This window comes from Amblyomma maculatum, chromosome 2 (genome assembly GCF_055883805.1).
Source record: "Amblyomma maculatum isolate TAMU_Amacu chromosome 2, ASM5588380v1, whole genome shotgun sequence".
NCBI classification, from domain to species: domain Eukaryota; kingdom Metazoa; phylum Arthropoda; class Arachnida; order Ixodida; family Ixodidae; genus Amblyomma; species Amblyomma maculatum.
Genome location: NC_139345.1, coordinates 36,498,198 through 36,516,134, shown reverse-complemented (window position 1 = coordinate 36,516,134; position 17,937 = coordinate 36,498,198). Strand labels below are relative to the sequence as shown.

Sequence of the window (17,937 nt, the reverse complement as noted above, 5' to 3'; positions counted from 1 at the left end):
CTCTTGGCCGGCCCTCCAGGTCAACATGACCAAGAATCTGTGCCTGTGACTGGAAAATGTGGTGCTGTTGGCATGCGTGGATGTTGATGAATTTTGTGCAGTCAGTTAAATATTACATTTGCACTTTGTTGTACAAATATCACATGAATAGGGATAGGAAAGGGCCATGAGAACAATAAGTCAAACTCTGATGTATTAGACTTTCAAGCAATAACAGCAGGTGTTGTTGAATTGTTTTAAACCAGGTGATTGTGATGCGCTCGGAAGTGTGGCCACAGTGTGCCTTGCTCACCACTCACTCTTCCAGCAGGTACAGGACAATGATTTTAATGGTAGCTCTGCATCGTAAATAATCGTAAATAATTGTAATATCTTGAGTTCACAGCTTCTGATGTGCTTGTGACAATTAAAAACGGGACATTTATTCATATGCTACTACACCGTCACCCTCCTGCCTTCAAGTATAAATTAAAAAGTATGCTGTGGATATCTGAAGCAATCTCTTAGCTTTGCTGTGAGCTTCTTTTTAAGAATGTTGATGTGTCTTGCTTGTAGCCTTGGCATTGCAGATAGGCCAGAAGTGTGTGAATGGTGCAGGGGCGCTCTCCTGTTTACCCCAATGCTCAAGTGCACTGCACAAAAAAAAGGCAGGCACAGGCGAGGCCACAGATAGTTGCTCTAGCGTGGAAAGTGAAAAGCTACTTATAAGCCATGCAATGTTGTTTTCTTATGCGCAGGTAAGGTGATAGGGAAGAATGGCCGTATCATTCAGGAGATGGTGGACAAGTCGGGTGTAGTAAGGGTCAAGATTGAAGGTGACAACGAGAATGAGAGCCCCCGGGAGGAGGTGGGTACTTTTCACCTTTGTGGTGTTAGTGGTTGTCTCTTCATGTGCATACACTTTGTCTCGTGGTTTGCGTGTGCTTTTTAAAAGCTGTCAGGTGATGCCTGTTTAGAGAGAAGGCATTGGGTCTTGCTGTTCAGGAAGAGTACACACATAGCACTTTGGCAAGTATGTATTTCCACACGAGTTGCAAAGGGTTTGGATGTGTTCATGATAGGTGCCTACTACTACAGTATTTGAGCTGTGAAAAGAAATGTGCAACTGGGGGCCATTAGTGAAGGAATATTACCAAGAGAGCATAGAGCACTTGTAGCACTTGTTTTCTTACCATATGTTAAAAAAAAATCATGCTACAAACTCTCTAACAAAAATAGCTAAGATGTCTTTTGTCGTATATTTGTCTGATAGTGTAGTTGGGATTGTGCATTAGGTCGGTGACCTGACATAGCTCTTTTAACTCTGTAGAACTTCACTTGAATGAACAGTGAGGAGGGCTCACTTATGAGGTGCATGCCAAAGCTTAAGGCATGCAGAACCTCGGCATCATTATGCAGAAGGTGTATCTGTCTGGGCCCTAGTGCGTGCAGTCCAAGCGTGCTTTATCCCAACAGTTACCCCATTCTACATGGCAAGGAAAAGCGGATGCATCAGACGTTATTGGCCCCTCAATGGTGAGCTTTGTTCTGTTCGTATTGGTTCAGGTTTGTCAAAGCATGCCTGATGTTAAGATGGGGTTCCTGGCTCTTCTCTTTCCCTCCTAATTAAAGTGTTTATGCAGAGTCTGCTTTAAAATTTTGACAAGTTTCAACTCTATTGCTAGTGTGTGTATGAACCATAAAAAGTTCACTCAAGTGAAGTTTTGTTCAGGAGGCAGCACATGCTAGTCATTTAACCAATTCTTTTTTTCTGCACGAACCCCGGGGCTGGGCAAGGTTAACCTTGTCTGTGGTGTGGTGAAGCAATGTTATTGGCATGGGGTGCACAGGATATTGCAGAGAGGCTTGCATGCATCTTTCTGCTTTGGGGGACTTAAAATAAACAGCCAGAATGCTCAGGGCCACCATGAAGGAGCACATGGACAAATGCCGATACACTAAACAGCGCTGGCCTTGGCGCTCCTTCCTAGTGTCCCATACGTTTGGGCTGGTTGTCATACTATTTTGCCCAAGCCCACTGTTTTAGTTTCTTATTTAGGCACTCTTGCTTAAGCATTTATAATGGACTAGCAATGTGCAGCTGCTGCTGAAATAGGCATTTTTCATACCATTAGGCAGTAGTGTTCCTCTTAATCTTGCGTGCTAATGCTTCATGTTCTGTAGTAGAAATTGTCATGTCTGCAAAAACACTCTGCAATGTCGCCGTGAAGAGAAGTACACTTGCCGGGACCAAACTTCATATGGGTCTAAGGTTGCAGTGAAAAGATGAAGGAAAAAATAGGCGAAAACAAACTTGGCTGTACAGAGCAGGGGCGTGTTTTGTTGTTGGTGCATAAGCATGGAGGTGCCATATATACAATGCGCCGCCACTTCATGATGCATTGTCATCTGTGTCACTGATACTGTTCTATTTTCAGTTATTGTGTCATTGCTTAATCGGCTCTCCATTTTTTAGTTAATGTAAAGAAAGGACATGTAAGCATTCGGAATTCATAGAAAAACTTGTCGAATATTCAGTGCTCTCGCTCTTAGCTGCTAACCGGTCTGCTCGACCTTGAGCATTTAGTTAGAATCGGGGGACTCTACTGGTTAGAGGGATAGAGTAATAGCGGGGCGCGACAATGCACGCATACGGAATGCTGCAATAAATGGGCGGGAGTTGCGGCAATTGCTTTGAACATGTGCACTCACACCTCTGTGTTACCCTATTCCCCTTACATATAGAGTACCACATCACTGAACCTGGGAATTTACCATTTAATTTATAAGATTTGAAAGGGTGCTTAAAATTGGTGGGTAGCACTTTGCATGACATGTGAAGTTTGAACCTGGCTACACTGAAAATAATGTAGAAGCTACCCATTTAACTGGAATGTGTAATACGTTGCCAAGACATATCGATTAAGCTAAGCTATGCAAATATGTCTAAATAAGCTCTGATTCGCAACAAACCTAGGCAATTACTTTTACCTTTTTTCTTTCCCTTGCACATAAGGCCACAAACTTGAGTTACTAACAGTGTAATTTTTGCCGTTTGTCTCTGCCTGCTTGGAGTGATAGAAACATTTTCAGCAGTAATGGAAATTTATTCGATTTTGCCAACATTTTGCGGCTTTTTCACTGAATGGCTATATGTGCACAGTACTGTAAAAGCTCATTAATTCGAACTTCTAGGGACTGTAAGATATGTCCGAATTAACCAAATGGCCGAATTATCGAGAGAACAAAAAAAAAAAAAAAAAACATGCACGATTTTATCTCAACATACCTTTATAAAGTAATCACGGATGCTTGTCTGCTTTCCCGCAGAAACCCGCGCAGACACTATTTTCCTCAGTCCTTCCAGGTGCTCAGCAGCGCGCATGCCATCTACAGTGCCCCAACAAAATTCCTCTAACACGAGGGCCTCTGCTGCTTCCTTCACAGTGCGAGGAGGCCGAGGCTGCTCCTCTCGTAGCCCCTCTTCCTCCTCCGAATCTTCGCCCCGGACAATTTCTTCCTCAGTTAGAGAGCCAGCTGTAGCAACGCCGTCATCAATGCTGATGTAATCGGCGAGTGTCACCGCATCCGGCAGCACACCTTCGAAATCTGGGCAGTCATCTGCATTGTCGTCTGGCGACACTTCTTCCACTGTGTCATTGCAGGGCTCTGGCAAAACGAAGCCACTGTGTCGAAAACAGTTAGCGATGACGTGCGCAGGCGTTTTCTTCCAAATGTAGGCAAGAATGTTGACCGCGCTCAGAAGATCCTTGTCGTACTGCTTGCCGACTTCATTGCACAGTAGCATGCATTCCAGCACACGCCTGCGGTATTTAGTCTTTTATACCTTGGTCCATCGGTTGGAGGGCCGATGTAGTGTTGGGCGGCAAAAAAACAACTTCATTGTTGTTCAGTCCGGTGGCACTGTTATGTGCACTACAGTTGTCAAGGACAATTAACACCTTGCGGTTCTTCGCGGAAAACTGTCGGTCTAACTTTTGTATCCAGCCGCGAAAAATTTCCGATGTCATACAGGCCTTCTTATTAGCCCGGTACTCCATCAGAAGAGCAGGCATGCTCTTAAAGCACCGTGCCTTTTGTGCCTTTCCACTGACAAGCGGAAAGCGCTCTGTCCCTGTCATGTTTGCGGCTAAAAGAACGGTGACTCGTTTACTCCTTTTTCCTTCGATGCAGGGATCTCCTTTCATTGTTTCATTGTCACAGTCTTGTCAGGCAATGCCTTAAAAGAAAAGTGCTGTTTCATCAGCATTAAAAATGTCATTTGGATCATATGCCGCAATATGTTATGTTCCAGCAGCTGGCAACATCTTCGTTGACGGCACCTCTTTCGCCGCACACAGTCTTGAAAACGAGACCTTGTCTGTCTCTAAAGCGCGCACACCACCCTTCTGACGCTTTGAATCCATCGATATGCATCATCAGTGCAAACCTCTCGGCCTGCGCCATGATGAGGGGTCCGCTCAATGGGAGGCTTGCATCACGCGAGTTGACCACCCACCGAAGCAAAACTTCTTCCAACTCCGGATGAGCTGCTGTTCGCATACGCTTTCTTGACGCTTGGAACTTCTCGCTTTCGAACGCCTGAAGAATCTGTTCTGCATTTTTTACATATGTGCTTAAAGTACTCCTTTGAACGTCATATTTTTTCATTGCTTCTTGTCGGGAGAGCCCGTTCTTAAAGGTCCACAGAAACGGCCTCCAAGAAACCACTGATAAACGTGTTCAGTGTGTAGAACACATCATTTTGAGCATTAACGCAAAGTAAAACTCCTTGGAACAAAGCCAGCGATTTATTATTAATTTTTAAAAACAGCCTTTTTTGAAATTCGCGGGCAGAGGGAATGTCGCTTGGCGGTGTCGCATGGAACTATTTCCTAATCCCGTGACGTCACGGGTCGGTTGACTGGCAAGGCTTGATAGAAGCTGCCATTCGCTGCGGTCACTGCAACCATGACGTCACGAACACACTTCCGGTAGCTGCGAAAGTCGTCTGCTCGTGCGCTGCTCGAACTCTGTGCGGGCTGTTACAGCTCGCCGCCCTTATCGGTTAGGTGGCCATTGCCCATTAAGTGCAACAACTGAAGTGACGCAGGGATCGGCAGAACGAAGCTGCATTTACAAATATCTTATTTATATAACGTGGTTTCAGGAGTATCGGAGTGTCGTCCGACGAGGCGTCAACAGCACGGTCAAGCACCGCACGATGGCAGCACCTCCTTGACCGCCGTAAACATCGCCGCTGTGGCCCCTCCTCCCGCATACCGTTCGCGAACGACACGGCGGATCGTTAGCACCGATGTCCGAAATAAAGCGTGCTAAAATTTGTTGGCGTCTAGAATATTGAGCCGAATATCAAGTATGAAGCCCTCGTGAGGATCGCTGACCAGCAGCAAATTGCTGGTAAGAGCGATAGCCGTGATACAAGCTAGTTTCTGCTCAAGCCAGCTGCTGCTGGTGCGTTTCGGCTGATCCGATCTGCTCGTACTAGCTCTGCGATTAATGCGTCGGCAGAGTTAATCCTATAATTATTTTACTATGGCAGGATAGGAATCACTATAAGGCAGTTTCATAAGTAGACGATTTACGACAGCGTTGATCATGTTCCAAAGCGTCGACCGCCGCGGCTTCGAAGCGAAACAGTAGGCCTAGCGACGACTAGGGACGGTCACGCACGGCGCCGGCATTCGCCGCGCTCGCACGTTCCACCCCCGCGGTAATTGTGTAACGTACCTCAGCCTGCTCGCGGCATCCTGTGCTTCAAGCGTTGCAAACTCGTGTACTTTCATAGCTAAGGCCGCGTATTTTTTGGCGTTCTGCTCAGCAACAAGCCGTTCAAATGATACTGTAGGCACGACAAGGCTTCAGTACGCAGTCGCTGCGCTGTCGGCCGTAATCGAAGACGTCGGGCGGAACCATAATCTATACATCGATCTTTAAACGTGATACAGTGGGCAAATGAGTAACTTTGTGAAGCAGACCTGCTCGTACGTTTCGCTCACTCGGACGCCGACGAGTAGCTTCCGTCAACAGACGCCGTCATAACCTCGGTTAACGACGCAAACCGAGGTCGTCAAGCTCGGTTTGCGGTAACCGCGGTTAGTGTTGCAACCATAGTTTGGTCCGCCGTGTAACGTAGGATAACCACGGGTTCGCGGTTACACTAACCGTCGCTGCGCGAACTGGCGAACTCTTCAGGCGTGTGCAAGCGAGGACGGGTTGGCGCGAGTACGCCAGCGAGCGAGCGCGCGGCAGCCGGAAGTTCGTCGAAGTGACGTATGTCTGGGCGGAGCTTTGAACTTGCTTGTATTCTTTGTTTTTTTATGGCTCCCTTCGGCGTACGAGTTGAGAGGGAAAATTGGAAGGGTCATTTTTAATCGCCGATATCTCTAGTGTTGCAGAAGCTAGATCGAAAATTTTTGCGGGAGAATGATGGGTGGTTCAATAACTATCAGTGTTATGGCGTTGTTTACCCTTCTTTGTGACCCCTTTCAGTGGACCTTTAAGGGCCCGCAAAATTTCCACTTTGGTAGCCAAGTCCTTGGCCTCGTAGCTCTTTGGCCGTTTCGCCTGTGTTGCCATCTGGGGCAAGTGCGGTGATACCAGCGCACAACAGAGAAGCAATGAGCCGCACTAAAGCGAGCAGTCTTAGTACAACAGCGTAGCGCACCGACAGCAGCAAAACGACAAAATGGCGCCGCCAGTAATGTCGACTCTTGAAAAAACAAGAAAAAGCGCCCATCCAGCCACAAGTCGAGCCAATTGATTAATTGATGTCCATGACGATGCTGCTTTTGGGTATCGCTATTGCGCCGCATTCATCTTATTTTCGTTTTCGAGCCTCGGTAGCTGCCCGAAGTTGTCCGAATTATTCGTTGTGCGGTCAAATCTGTCCGAATTAACGAGAGTTTCGTCCCATAGACTCCTATACATAATTCTGGGGACCAGGCGCGAAGGTCGAATTATCTGATTTTCCAAATTCACGGGAGTCTAATTAACAAGTTTTTACTGTATATCAGTGGTGCCATGCCTTTCATGCAACCTAGGGCATCTTCACAGGTCTTTTGTTGTTCTGAGCTACAGTTTACACATACAATAAAAGTGTTAATTTGAGCTTCAAAGGACTAGAGGAAAAGTTCAGCAAGAACCACTTGCTCAGGTATAGTGCATTCATTTGGTGAAGAAAAACTGGGCGATGTTCACATGCTTTGGGAGTTGGAACAATGCAATAATTATTTTTGCATTTCCATCAATGCTTAATTGTGTGGGCACTCAGAATTTGCAAAGGAGACTATCCTTTAAGGCATCCTTCAATGTGCCTGTCCGAGCAGCACTTGGCAAGCAGGCAGTTGTAGTACACTGAAAGAAGCCACACGGATGGAAATGATGGAAACATGCTAAAGTGCAGCTGATAGCTACCGTTGCAACAGACTGATGTAGAGCTTATGTAATAGTGAAGCCTGAAACTAAGTGATCAATCTAATATGAGGCCTTTCATGCTTTTGTTGCACCTGCCATTTCTGCATGTCGCAGATGCGCTATCAACTTCGCAGCAATGTAGTTCAGGTTGTGCTGATCATTCCTCAATACGGCCGGTCTCGAACTAATGCAAGCAGTGCTTAAAGTCTGCCTCTATCTGAGGGAGGTCTCTAGTGACTCGAGCAGAGGTGGAAAGGGAGAGAGAAAGCGGCTGGGGACCTGCTTCGCGCATCATTTTACAAAGGGGAGAAATTATTGCTCTTCGTCTTGGGTTTTAGAAAATGTTACGGTTCTTTTTAAAGCTCACGATGGAAACTGCGGAAACAAGGGAGAACTGATTTGAAAACCACTGTCAAAATAAAAAAATGGCAGCCTGCATCATACTTATGCAGTTTTTATATATTCGTGCGCAGGGGGGTCTCAGATCCCATATTGGTGGACCCCCCTAAGACCCCCTTGACTTTAAGCCCTGAATGCAAGGCCCATAGCAGTTATAATTATATGGATATTTGAATTTGCGTGGATCAAAGTAGCAAGTTTTTTTGCAAAGTGTCAGAGGCCAGAAAACATCTGAAAAAGTGTCAAAATCCTGGAACAGTGAGGTACAGGTCAATGCAGGCTAAGAGACTCAGTTTGTAATGTGCATAGAGCTAATTGCATACATGTAAACATTCGCTGTCATTTGCAGGTGCCTTTTGTGTTTGTGGGCACAGTGGAGAGCATCGGCAATGCCCGCATCCTCCTCGAGTACCACCTGGCGCATCTCAAGGTAATCATGGCCGTTGTGTGGGCTTGTGTGTGTCCATTTGTCCATCCTGGCTCCAAATTGTACTTGTTTCACCCCCCCCTTCCCTTCCAGGAGGTAGAGAAGCTGCGCCAGGAGAAGCTTGAGATTGACCAGCAGCTTCGGAGCCAATTGGGAGCTCCTCCGATGGGAGGTGGGGGCCGCCGGGGGGGCCTGAGCTACCACCCTGCATCCGAGCATCACGAGGGTGGGCCTCCACCACCCACCATGGGCCGGGGAGGCCGTGGCCGGGGAGGGGCTCCTCGTGGAGGAGGTGCACCCTGGGGCGGCCGGCGCTGGGCTGCTGGAGGAGATGGCGGAGGACGCTATGGCTCTTCGGCAGGTGGGCAGCACAGCCGCAGGGGCCGGGGCAGACCCTAGGGTGCACACAATAGCAGGTTGTGTCATGATTGCGTGCAAGTATGCTGCATCCTCTGGAGTAGTGGGAGCCTGCACCTTCAAATTCACAACAGAAGCATTGCACATGAGTGTTTGCATTGCTTCAGAATGTGAGGCATCTGAACAAGCTCATGACTGTTAGCGCAACCCAGTTGCATGTTTTTAGGAGGGGTGTGCACTTTTTGGACCAAAGGCTGTGTTCAAGCAGTAGTCTGACACAAAGCACTGGCTCTCTGTGTTTGGCAACACTTGATGCAGAAGGAGGTTGTATGAAGCTGCATCTGGGGTTACAAGATTTAATGAGAATTTTTATTCTCTGAACCAGCTAAGAATGGACACTGCTCACTTGCAATGCCACATCTGACCAATACGGTACGGATTCTGTGTGCAACTTAGTGGCAAGTCTTTTGGTGGGAGCCTTCCTTGCATAGCGGGAAAACTACATGGCCTGGTGCTCAGCATTGCTGCCTTCTCTGGTGTCACACTTACCTTGCCTGTGATGTAACAGTCTAGTCTACTGAGCACCGCCCGTTGCATGACCAGCGGCACTTGGGGCGGCAGGGATGGCGCCTCCTGGAGTGTGTGTGTGCGCAGGCGGTCCTGTAGGCTGTGGAGGATGCGCCCAGTGCCAAATGCCCGCAAGGACCCTCGCCGGTGTGCCTTGACTGTGTGCCGGACTGTGTGTGTGCGCCTGTGTGGTCGGGGAAACCTTGCACCTGCAGCAGGGGCGAAAGGGTCCATGTGAGAGCGGATCACCGTCAAAAATTGTGACTGGACGCGAAGCCAACTTTGTGCAAATACGGTGTCTGTGCCTGGACCACGCAATAAACGAGGCTGGCCTCTTCTGTCACCTGGGCTGTGTGTGTGAGCTGCCTGGGGGGAGACCCTTTCGCTCCTGCTGGGGCAGCGTGCTCTGCTACTGCAAGGGTCTTCCTCCTCCACATTGGGAAGTGTGGCGACCTTGTATGCCAGGGAGAGGGCATTCGGCTCTTATAAACACAGCTGGGGTGACATTATTTCAGGGAGCTTGAAGTGCTGCCACAGAGCGCCACAGATCTTAAGGCTGGCTCCTTAGCTTTTTGCGCTGTCAGCATGGTGCAGCTGGGCCACGAGGGCTGTCCCTTGCAGGCTTCAGGCCCGACCGCCAGAACGGTCCTCCCGAGCTGCCTAGGCGAGGAGGCGGCCGTGATCGACGCCGAGTGACTGACGAGGACGAGTCGCTGCTGGACAGCCACGAGGTGTCAAGTGTGGCCAGCCTGGACAGGGGCAAGTGGCTCAGTCCTTGGCTGGGGATGGGTTGGAGGGGGGGGGGGGGGGGGAATATTTGTGGGAAACACTTGTCTGTGCGGAAATTCGTTCAAACTTCGGAAAACTCATGGAAGGTTTGAAGTATGCATACCTGTTGGGACACATTGCTGCTACATGAGGAAAAGTTAGCCTTGTGCTCTCTGTCCATTCAGATGTCTTGAAGCATTACAAACCTGAGCAGCTGCTGCTTGGCAGTTCATTGCTAGGAATTGTTGCTGCTTCTGAATGGCGATTTTTAAAACAGTCTTAATTGCTGGTTTTATTACATATTTATTACTGTGAAAAGTATCCCATTGCTAACAAACTGCATAATACCTTGAGTGTCTGGCTGTTAGTACTTGGTACTTCAGCCAGCATACACTCAAGATCCAGCACCACCTGACACTATTGGCCAAGATACTTCCCTAGTCTCGCAACCTTGCAAAGCAAAAAGGCAGTTATAAGTAAAACCAGAGCAAAGAAAAATGGCAGCTTTTGCCAGTAATTAGTCTAAAATTCCGCTTTGTGGTCCCAGTACTTGCTGTCATTTCGGCCTTCTGATGAGGTACTTGCGCACTTGTAGCTAAAAACTAAGGGTATAACCAATTGCTTCTCATGCCTGACTTACATGTTGATTTCGTGGTTGGAAGCAACAAAAAAGCACTAAATAGAAGCTTCCAAAGATCCTGATAGGTACCCATTGGAAAAAGCAAGAAATCATGAATTACTTTTACACTGTAGTAACGTACTTATGCTGCTAAGATTTTTTCCTTAATTTCATTGTCATCTTTGCATAATTGTACTTCCCTGTGGATATGGGCATGACATGAGGCCTCTGAGGGCCACAGTTTGATGAAGGCAAGGACACCAGTACAGTTAGAACCAGTGCACATTAAAAACACACTACTACGGCATCGCTTGCATTACGCAGTTTCCTTCGACATGTCCATTGCAAGAAGCAGTATAAGGTGTTATAGGGAAGCCCGGCACTGATATTTAAAAATAAGCATTTCAGCATACGAGTACAGCTTCTGCGACACAGTATTGTTGGCAGCAGAAAAATTCATTACTAAGCTGGCTGACTAATTCTTGATTATTACATTTTTAACTTTTACAGTTAAGTGTCTAGGTGCAATTAGGAATTTAGCCAGCCATCAGATAGTCATTACAATTTCGAAAATTTATCAGCTATGTGTCTACAAGTTTTAGTGATCTCTCGTCGGAAAACACATGCTTTTGAAAATCCCTTATTCTAAGCCACGCTACCAGCATGTGGCTCACTGGCATGTGGCTCAAGTGCAGCATGGCCTTATCTAGATAAATCCCACATTGGTCTCTGCGTGAAGATTGCGTGCTCAGCAGTGCAGGTGGGATAGAGAGGTTGACGTGGCACTTGCATCTGGCCTCTAGCAGTTCTTGAGGGCCATTTGAAAATTCGAAAATTCTTCCTGGTCCCATTAGGCCCATTAGGCATTCACAAGACTTGGGGCTTTGCTGGGAGCACTATTGGTTTTGGCCCAACAAATATTTGCTATCTTGTGCCACAGCGCACACGCTTTCAAGAAACCTGCGCTTAAAGCACTGCCCTCGGCAAGTCCTGTCACCTCTCTTTCTGCACACCGCTGCTTGCTGCACCAGCCCGCACAGAACAGAGGTGACACAACACTTTTGCCTTTGATTGGTGACGCTGGGTGTGGTGCTCATAGCGATGGTTTTTTGATACTGCAGGTTTTTCGCATGATATAGCCATAGTTATTGAGCCACAGCATCAAGGGTAATCGTGTTTTCAAAATTCTAGAGGCTGTTATGGCTATTGCTAATGGTTGGACATATCTATGATTACAACTACTAACTGAAATATAAATAAAGGGTTAATTACCAGAAATTATTTAACCAGCAAACATTGTTTGCCTGTCTTCTCTTCTCTGCCACACTGGTGCAGTAGTGCCACAGAAGTAGCCTTCGCGTCTCAGAAAACCTATTTTTAAAAAACTGGTGGCAACCTTCCTTGAAACGCTTGGTGCATATACTTTGAGGGGCTCATAATGTTTTATGAACCTGCAGAGAGTGTGGCTTCAACAGAAGGGCCACGTAACCGACGACCAAACCAGAAGCGCCGGCCGAGGCGTTACGGTGGTCCAGAAGGTGGTCCACAGCAGTCACAGTCACAGCAAGGGCAGCAACAAGCAGGCGGAGACCGTGTGGCCGCGCGCAGCTTCTCGGAGCCTCGGGACCCCAAAGAGGGCAATGCAGCGCAGCCGCTGCCTCCAAGAGATCGCAAGGTAAGTGCATTCACTGCCTTTCCCTTGTACCTGTTAGCAGAGGAACCCACATTCTTAAACATGGGCTCTACAGTCAAATCTCGATATAACGAATCCCGCGGGACCGCGAAAAATCATTCGTTATTTTGAAATATTGTTGTAATGAAAAATTGCGATTATAAGCCAGTGGTCAAACCTAGGTATGAAAATGACATACCTTGGCAGTAGGCACGTGTTTAGACAAGCAAAACCTCAAGTGAAAAGGTTGCACTAACTCCAAAGCTGATTTATTTGAAGAAATTCATTATTTTCTTCTGCCGCATGTAGCAAACACGACCGCGCACTACATTACACCACTACAGCACATACACTTTCCGCTTTCCGGAACACCTCATCGCGTGCGTGATTGCACCGAGCGATGAAAGTTCAGACTTTGTCCATGTGCAAAAAGAAAAGAAAAAAAAATCGGAGTTTTTTATGACCTTATCTTCAATGCTCCCTGAGCTTTGAAAATCTTGTCTCGGTCTTTCATAGTGATCGCGGCAGTCGATGGGGCAATGCTAGCGGTCTGTAGAGGCCGAATCGCTTTTTCCCTGCGTCGATTTCTTGCAGTGAAAGCAGCTGCGTTCATATCTTCTTGGCACTTCGCTGGCTAATATCATCGCCAATCTCGCACAAACTTCACAATAAGATAATCAGCGGCAAAAAAAAAAATACCGTCCCGCACGCGCGAACGCACGAACGACCGAGTCGCGTACGGCACACAACACAGGAAGAAAAAAAACGCAGGCAGCTAGGCCTGCTGGCTACTGCGTAATAAACCATAGCTTCATGGTGGCGCTAGGAGCTGGTCCTAGATGTCCTGATGATGATAGCTACAGCCCACGGACCATACACACAGAAACGGCGGTTTCTGTTTCGTTTCACGCGAGAGTTGCAAGCTGCGGTGCTGTTAATTTTAGCCAAATTCGTAATACTGATGTTCCAAAATTATAGAACAAGAAATAAAATACGTTCGTTATTCCGAAATATACGCTATTTTGAAATTCGTAATTCTGAAATAGTTTTACATTGAAAACATGGCAAATCTGCCGGGGATTCTTAAAAAATTTGTTAATTTGAAAAGTTTGTTAATGTGGTGTTCGTAGTAACGAGATTTCACTGTATAGGGTGCAACCAATTAGAACAAATTCACTTTCCCGATTGCATCTACTGATGACAGCAGGCTTCTAGCAACCTCCAGGCTGCCTTCATCATATTTGGAGCCACTTAAGAAGTATGCGAAAATTAATATGCTTATCAGACAGCCATCAGAAAGAAAAAGAAGCAACAAATGCACTGTGCTTTGCATTTTACAGGTAAAGTTGTAAGAAAAAAAATAACATAGATAAGACTGTCTTGGTATCTGATAGCCTAAATGAAATTATAGCAAAAGCTTAATTTGGCCTACGAAGGGACTAGGAAGAATTTTTGAACTTCAAATGGCCCTCAAAAACTGCTAGAGACCAGATGCATCACAGTAACATTATTTAATGAATGCCTTGAATATGATGAAAATTAATCAGTATGTGATTTTTCATTGTTTTATTTGGGTGTCTTGCTTTGCGCATGCTGTTGGGAATGGTGAATTATTCCAGTATCATAAGAGCCACAGTGGCTCATTTCCCGGTGTGACGCAGTGGCAGTGATGCTTCTTTGCAGTCCCGTCGTATTTCGATTGCTTCACTTCAAGGACTCTGCAGTGAAGCATTCTCAAGGCGCAATACAGTCTTCCACGCTTAAAGCAGTGTGGTTCTGCGTACTTTAAGGGGGGGACACGGCTTTTTGCGGCCGAAAATTGGTCTAAAAATTGGATTTTTTATTTCTTCATTTTTGCGGTCCTGAGATGTTTCCGCAACTATCTGCAAATTTTAGTTGAAAAATACCGCCTAATTCGCACGTTACAGCGTTCCAAAAATGCGAATCTGAGCGTTTGGCCCTTTAAATTGATGTCAAATCACGCTGAGTCGGCGTTCGTGAGCAAACATCCGAAGCGGGAAAACAAAGGGACAAATTTGCGCGAAACACGCGCTGCTACTGGGCTCCGAAAGCATGCTATACAAATGGCCACTTTTGGTTGGCTGCCCGCGTCGACTGTTTGCGGCCTGTCGCCATTTTGAAAAGGTCGCGTAGGCTATTCCTATGTCACAATCGGCGTTCGTGAGCAAACATCCAAAGCGGAAAACAGGGACAAATTTGCGCAAAACGCGCTGCTACTGGGCTCCGGAAGCATGTGATACAAATAACCACTTTTGGTTGGCTGCCCGCGTCGACTGTTTGTGGCCTGGCGCCATTTTGAAAAGGTCGCGTAGGTCTAGCTGGCTTAGTGACGTCCCGTCGTCACGACCACGGCTTAAAACAGGGAAAATTTAGGTTCGAACGTCATTCTGGCCCAGACATCGAAGAAAGGTAGAGATAAGAGGCGCGCCAGTGACGCGGCAACGCAGCATCCTGTGATCAGCGACGAAGTGCCGAGGCTCCGCGATGGGCCGATAAGGGCGTAGCCGGTGGTGCTCGGTGGCGTGACAGATAGGAAAGCGAACGATTTCCTCAAGGCGAATCCTGCCGCGTGCGAGCATCGTAATCATGACTATGCAGTTGAAAAAGTGATACCTAAGCAGTTTTCATGGCCGCGACAGATCGAGCATTCAGAAAAGTTAGTGGCGCGGCGGCAGCGGCGATCGCGAAACGGCGTCACGTGCGGGATGCGGAATCGCAAACTTTCTTGAAATAAATTTGTGTTTTAGTTGCAGGGACAATCATCTCGATGGGAAACGGTGCATTCAAGCCAGAAAGCAGTCATAAATCATTTTATCGAGTTACTGTTAGCCTTGGTAATTCAAACATATGCCCAAAACGATTCTTGCCGATTTCTCAAAATTAAATTTTGGGCAGTCACCAGATCAATATTTCTTGCCCTGCTCTTGCTAGTTATTTTCTTTAAATCTAACCTCATGTATCTTTTGACACCAAGGTAAATGCAGTAACCATATGGGAAAATTTAATGAAAAGATTGTCTTGGCACCAAAATAGACCTTTCCTTTGAGGCTTTTTTATATATATATATATATATATATATATATATATATATATATATATATATATATATATATATATATATATATATAATGGTGTAACTTCGGCTCAAATTGGTATAACACATTGTTTTTACTTTAATTTACTTTCCAACCAGTTCCGATCATATTAATATGTCAAACCGTGCCATAATTTAAATCTACATGTTCTGACATGTTTTTCCTTGTTTTCTCGAAACAGCATTTTTGAGGTTGCTGCAATTTTGGAGAAGCGATATCTCTTGATTAATTTGTGCTAATGCTTTCATTTTTGAGGTTGCTGCAAAGATACTTTCTTGAAAAGTGCAGTAAGACTCAAATATATGCAATTATGATGAGGCAACATCTACAAAACTAATTATTTGTAATGGGTGTCAAATTGAACTTTTCCACAGAAAAGTTTGATGTACTGTAACACAAGTTCAATTAATCTAGCACCTTCATTCTTGGTTAGCTGCACTCTGATATTTCTAGATAATTTATGCAGACTGATTTTCATCATGCCCTTGTGTGCTTAGTAATTAGCTCACCTCCAAATGAAGAACATTAATTAGGCAAAATTCTTAAATCTATGCACTCTACAGAAGAAAATTATATATGTATTTAAAATCAGCATGTCAAAATACATAAGTGCTGCAAGTTTAATCCAAATCGGTCCATAGATAAGAGGAGTGTTCCCTCTTAAAGGATTGGAAGAAGTACATAGATGCAGGCTTTGAAACAGTGTGATGCCAAGCCAAAATAAAAGATAGGTTACGTGCAAAGGAATGTTCTAAAGGATGCTACTGGCAGATGAGTGTGCATGCCCAATGGCAGCAGTGGGTAATTTGAATCCGAAACTGTGATGCTTGCCTATATTCCAGCAATGGGGCATTTACGATGACAATCGTCGCACCTGCCCTATTGCGCACACATGTGCGAGCACTGCTATTTTCATGTAATTCATGTTCAGGGAGGTCTGTTTGGAAGTTTTCTGGCTCAACGGTTGTACCTTGACATTAGTCCCCTTCCAAATAACTGTTGTAAGGCCTATAACCCTGCCACATGGCAAATTTAACGTCATTTCGATCGAATGATATTCGTGAAAAATGACTTTGTTAGCTGACGCCAGAGAAAATATGGAATTCTCTAACGTTACGTATCGAATGAGTTTGAGAAACTCATTAGAATGCGGATCAACAATGAAGTGTGTTATCTAGTCGGTGAGAATATACACCCCAAAATAAACTACAAAAGTGCCGCACTCATTATAATACTACTCTGTGCCTGTATAGTTTTGTAGCTAGTCATTAAATTATATGAAACATATCAAATAGCCACGCAAAAGAAAAAAAACTTGCACATTCGCTTCCAGCCAACCAGCCTACGATATGTAACGAGCTTCTGGTAAGGGTAATAACTGGAATACAAGCAAATTTCTGCTGGCAGTCCCGTTGCAGCTGCCTTTGATGTGCCACAGCTCATCCGATTTTGTACTCTAGCTTGCTAAGATGTCGCCGAAATTACTTTCTGTTTAGTGTGAGACAGTTTGTGAGACAATTGAACTGATAGTAAGGCAGTTCGATGCGAAACCCTTTAGGCCTAGTGATGGCTAGGAAACCAGAGCATCGCCGTCTGCCGCTCTCGCGGGCAGCATCGTTACGGTAAGCTTGCAACATACAGTGTGGCAAGCAATTCAATTTGTAGTCTGCTTTCTTGATGAGGCTGGGGTCAGCATTTCTTGTTGGGCATTGCACCGAGCAAACGATCATGCAAAGTTGGGACTCGACGGGGCTGTAGTGTGCTGCGCTATCGAGCGATACTCAAAGGTTTTATAGAAGTGCTGTCGGATGGTGCACTAGACACTGTCTTAGGTGTCTCATTAGGCACGTACTTTAGCATGAGAAGTGTACGTTGTTTAAACAGGCCATTTGTACGCTTATCGCACCTGAGCGCAGACACATGCACCTTCCATACCGTTTGGTAAACAAATGCCGCCGAGGCAGCTGCTAGCTTCGTAACAGATAGTCGCAATCAACAGCTTGATTACGAGCAGGCAAGAAATGAATATAAATTTAACGGCTGCTTTCGTTCACCGCGCAGTCATTTTCGCAGCATATTGAAGGCTCACCAACATTTTTTGTATCCATTGCATTTGCCATTATTTGCAAATGGCATTAGTTTTGGTCGTGTAGCAGCATATAAGAAAGAATTACATTAAAGTCAACAAATATCATTCGATTTGAATGACATAAAATTTCACCTGTGGCACGAGTATGAATTAACCAACTTTCGACACTTATAGACTTACATGGGCATTGGTCGAAACCGCACTCCTAGTTCAAATTTCCAAATTGATGAGGTCAAATTAATAGGGTTTTACGGCAGGTTTTGGTCAGGTCATGTAATATACAGGAGCGAATAGTGATGGTCTTTTAAGTTAGAGACAGTGGGCACTTATGGAAGAGAAAGGTAGCAAAGGCTTATACCAATCACACAGGCACTTCCAAAGCCTATCGACTATAGGGCCTTTACGATCCTTTGTCGGTATCAAACGCTAGAGTTCTGCTTGGCTGGATAGAAAATTTCATATTTTCAAACATATTGCAGCGTTTCGCTTCATGCCCTCCATGTCCGA

At 45.8% G+C, this 17,937-nt stretch overlaps 1 protein-coding gene across 6 annotated transcripts in view; it reads left to right on the top strand.

Moving 5' to 3' along the window:
• The window catches only part of Fmr1 (synaptic functional regulator FMR1), a 57,919-nt gene that overhangs the window by 37,703 nt on the left and 2,279 nt on the right, over nt 1-17,937 (top strand). For 4 of the 6 annotated variants that reach the window (XM_084593834.1, XM_084593836.1, XM_084593835.1 and 1 more), the window contains 6 exons: nt 738-847; nt 1,456-1,515; nt 8,165-8,245; nt 8,336-8,603; nt 9,788-9,925; nt 12,011-12,228. In XM_084593834.1, coding sequence (XP_084449960.1) covers nt 738-847; nt 1,456-1,515; nt 8,165-8,245; nt 8,336-8,603; nt 9,788-9,925; nt 12,011-12,228 — 875 coding nt within the window. The remainder of the gene's footprint in view (nt 1-737; nt 848-1,455; nt 1,516-8,164; nt 8,246-8,335; nt 8,604-9,787; nt 9,926-12,010; nt 12,229-17,937) is intronic. The other 2 variants (XM_084593839.1, XM_084593837.1) reach the window with 1 other exon arrangement.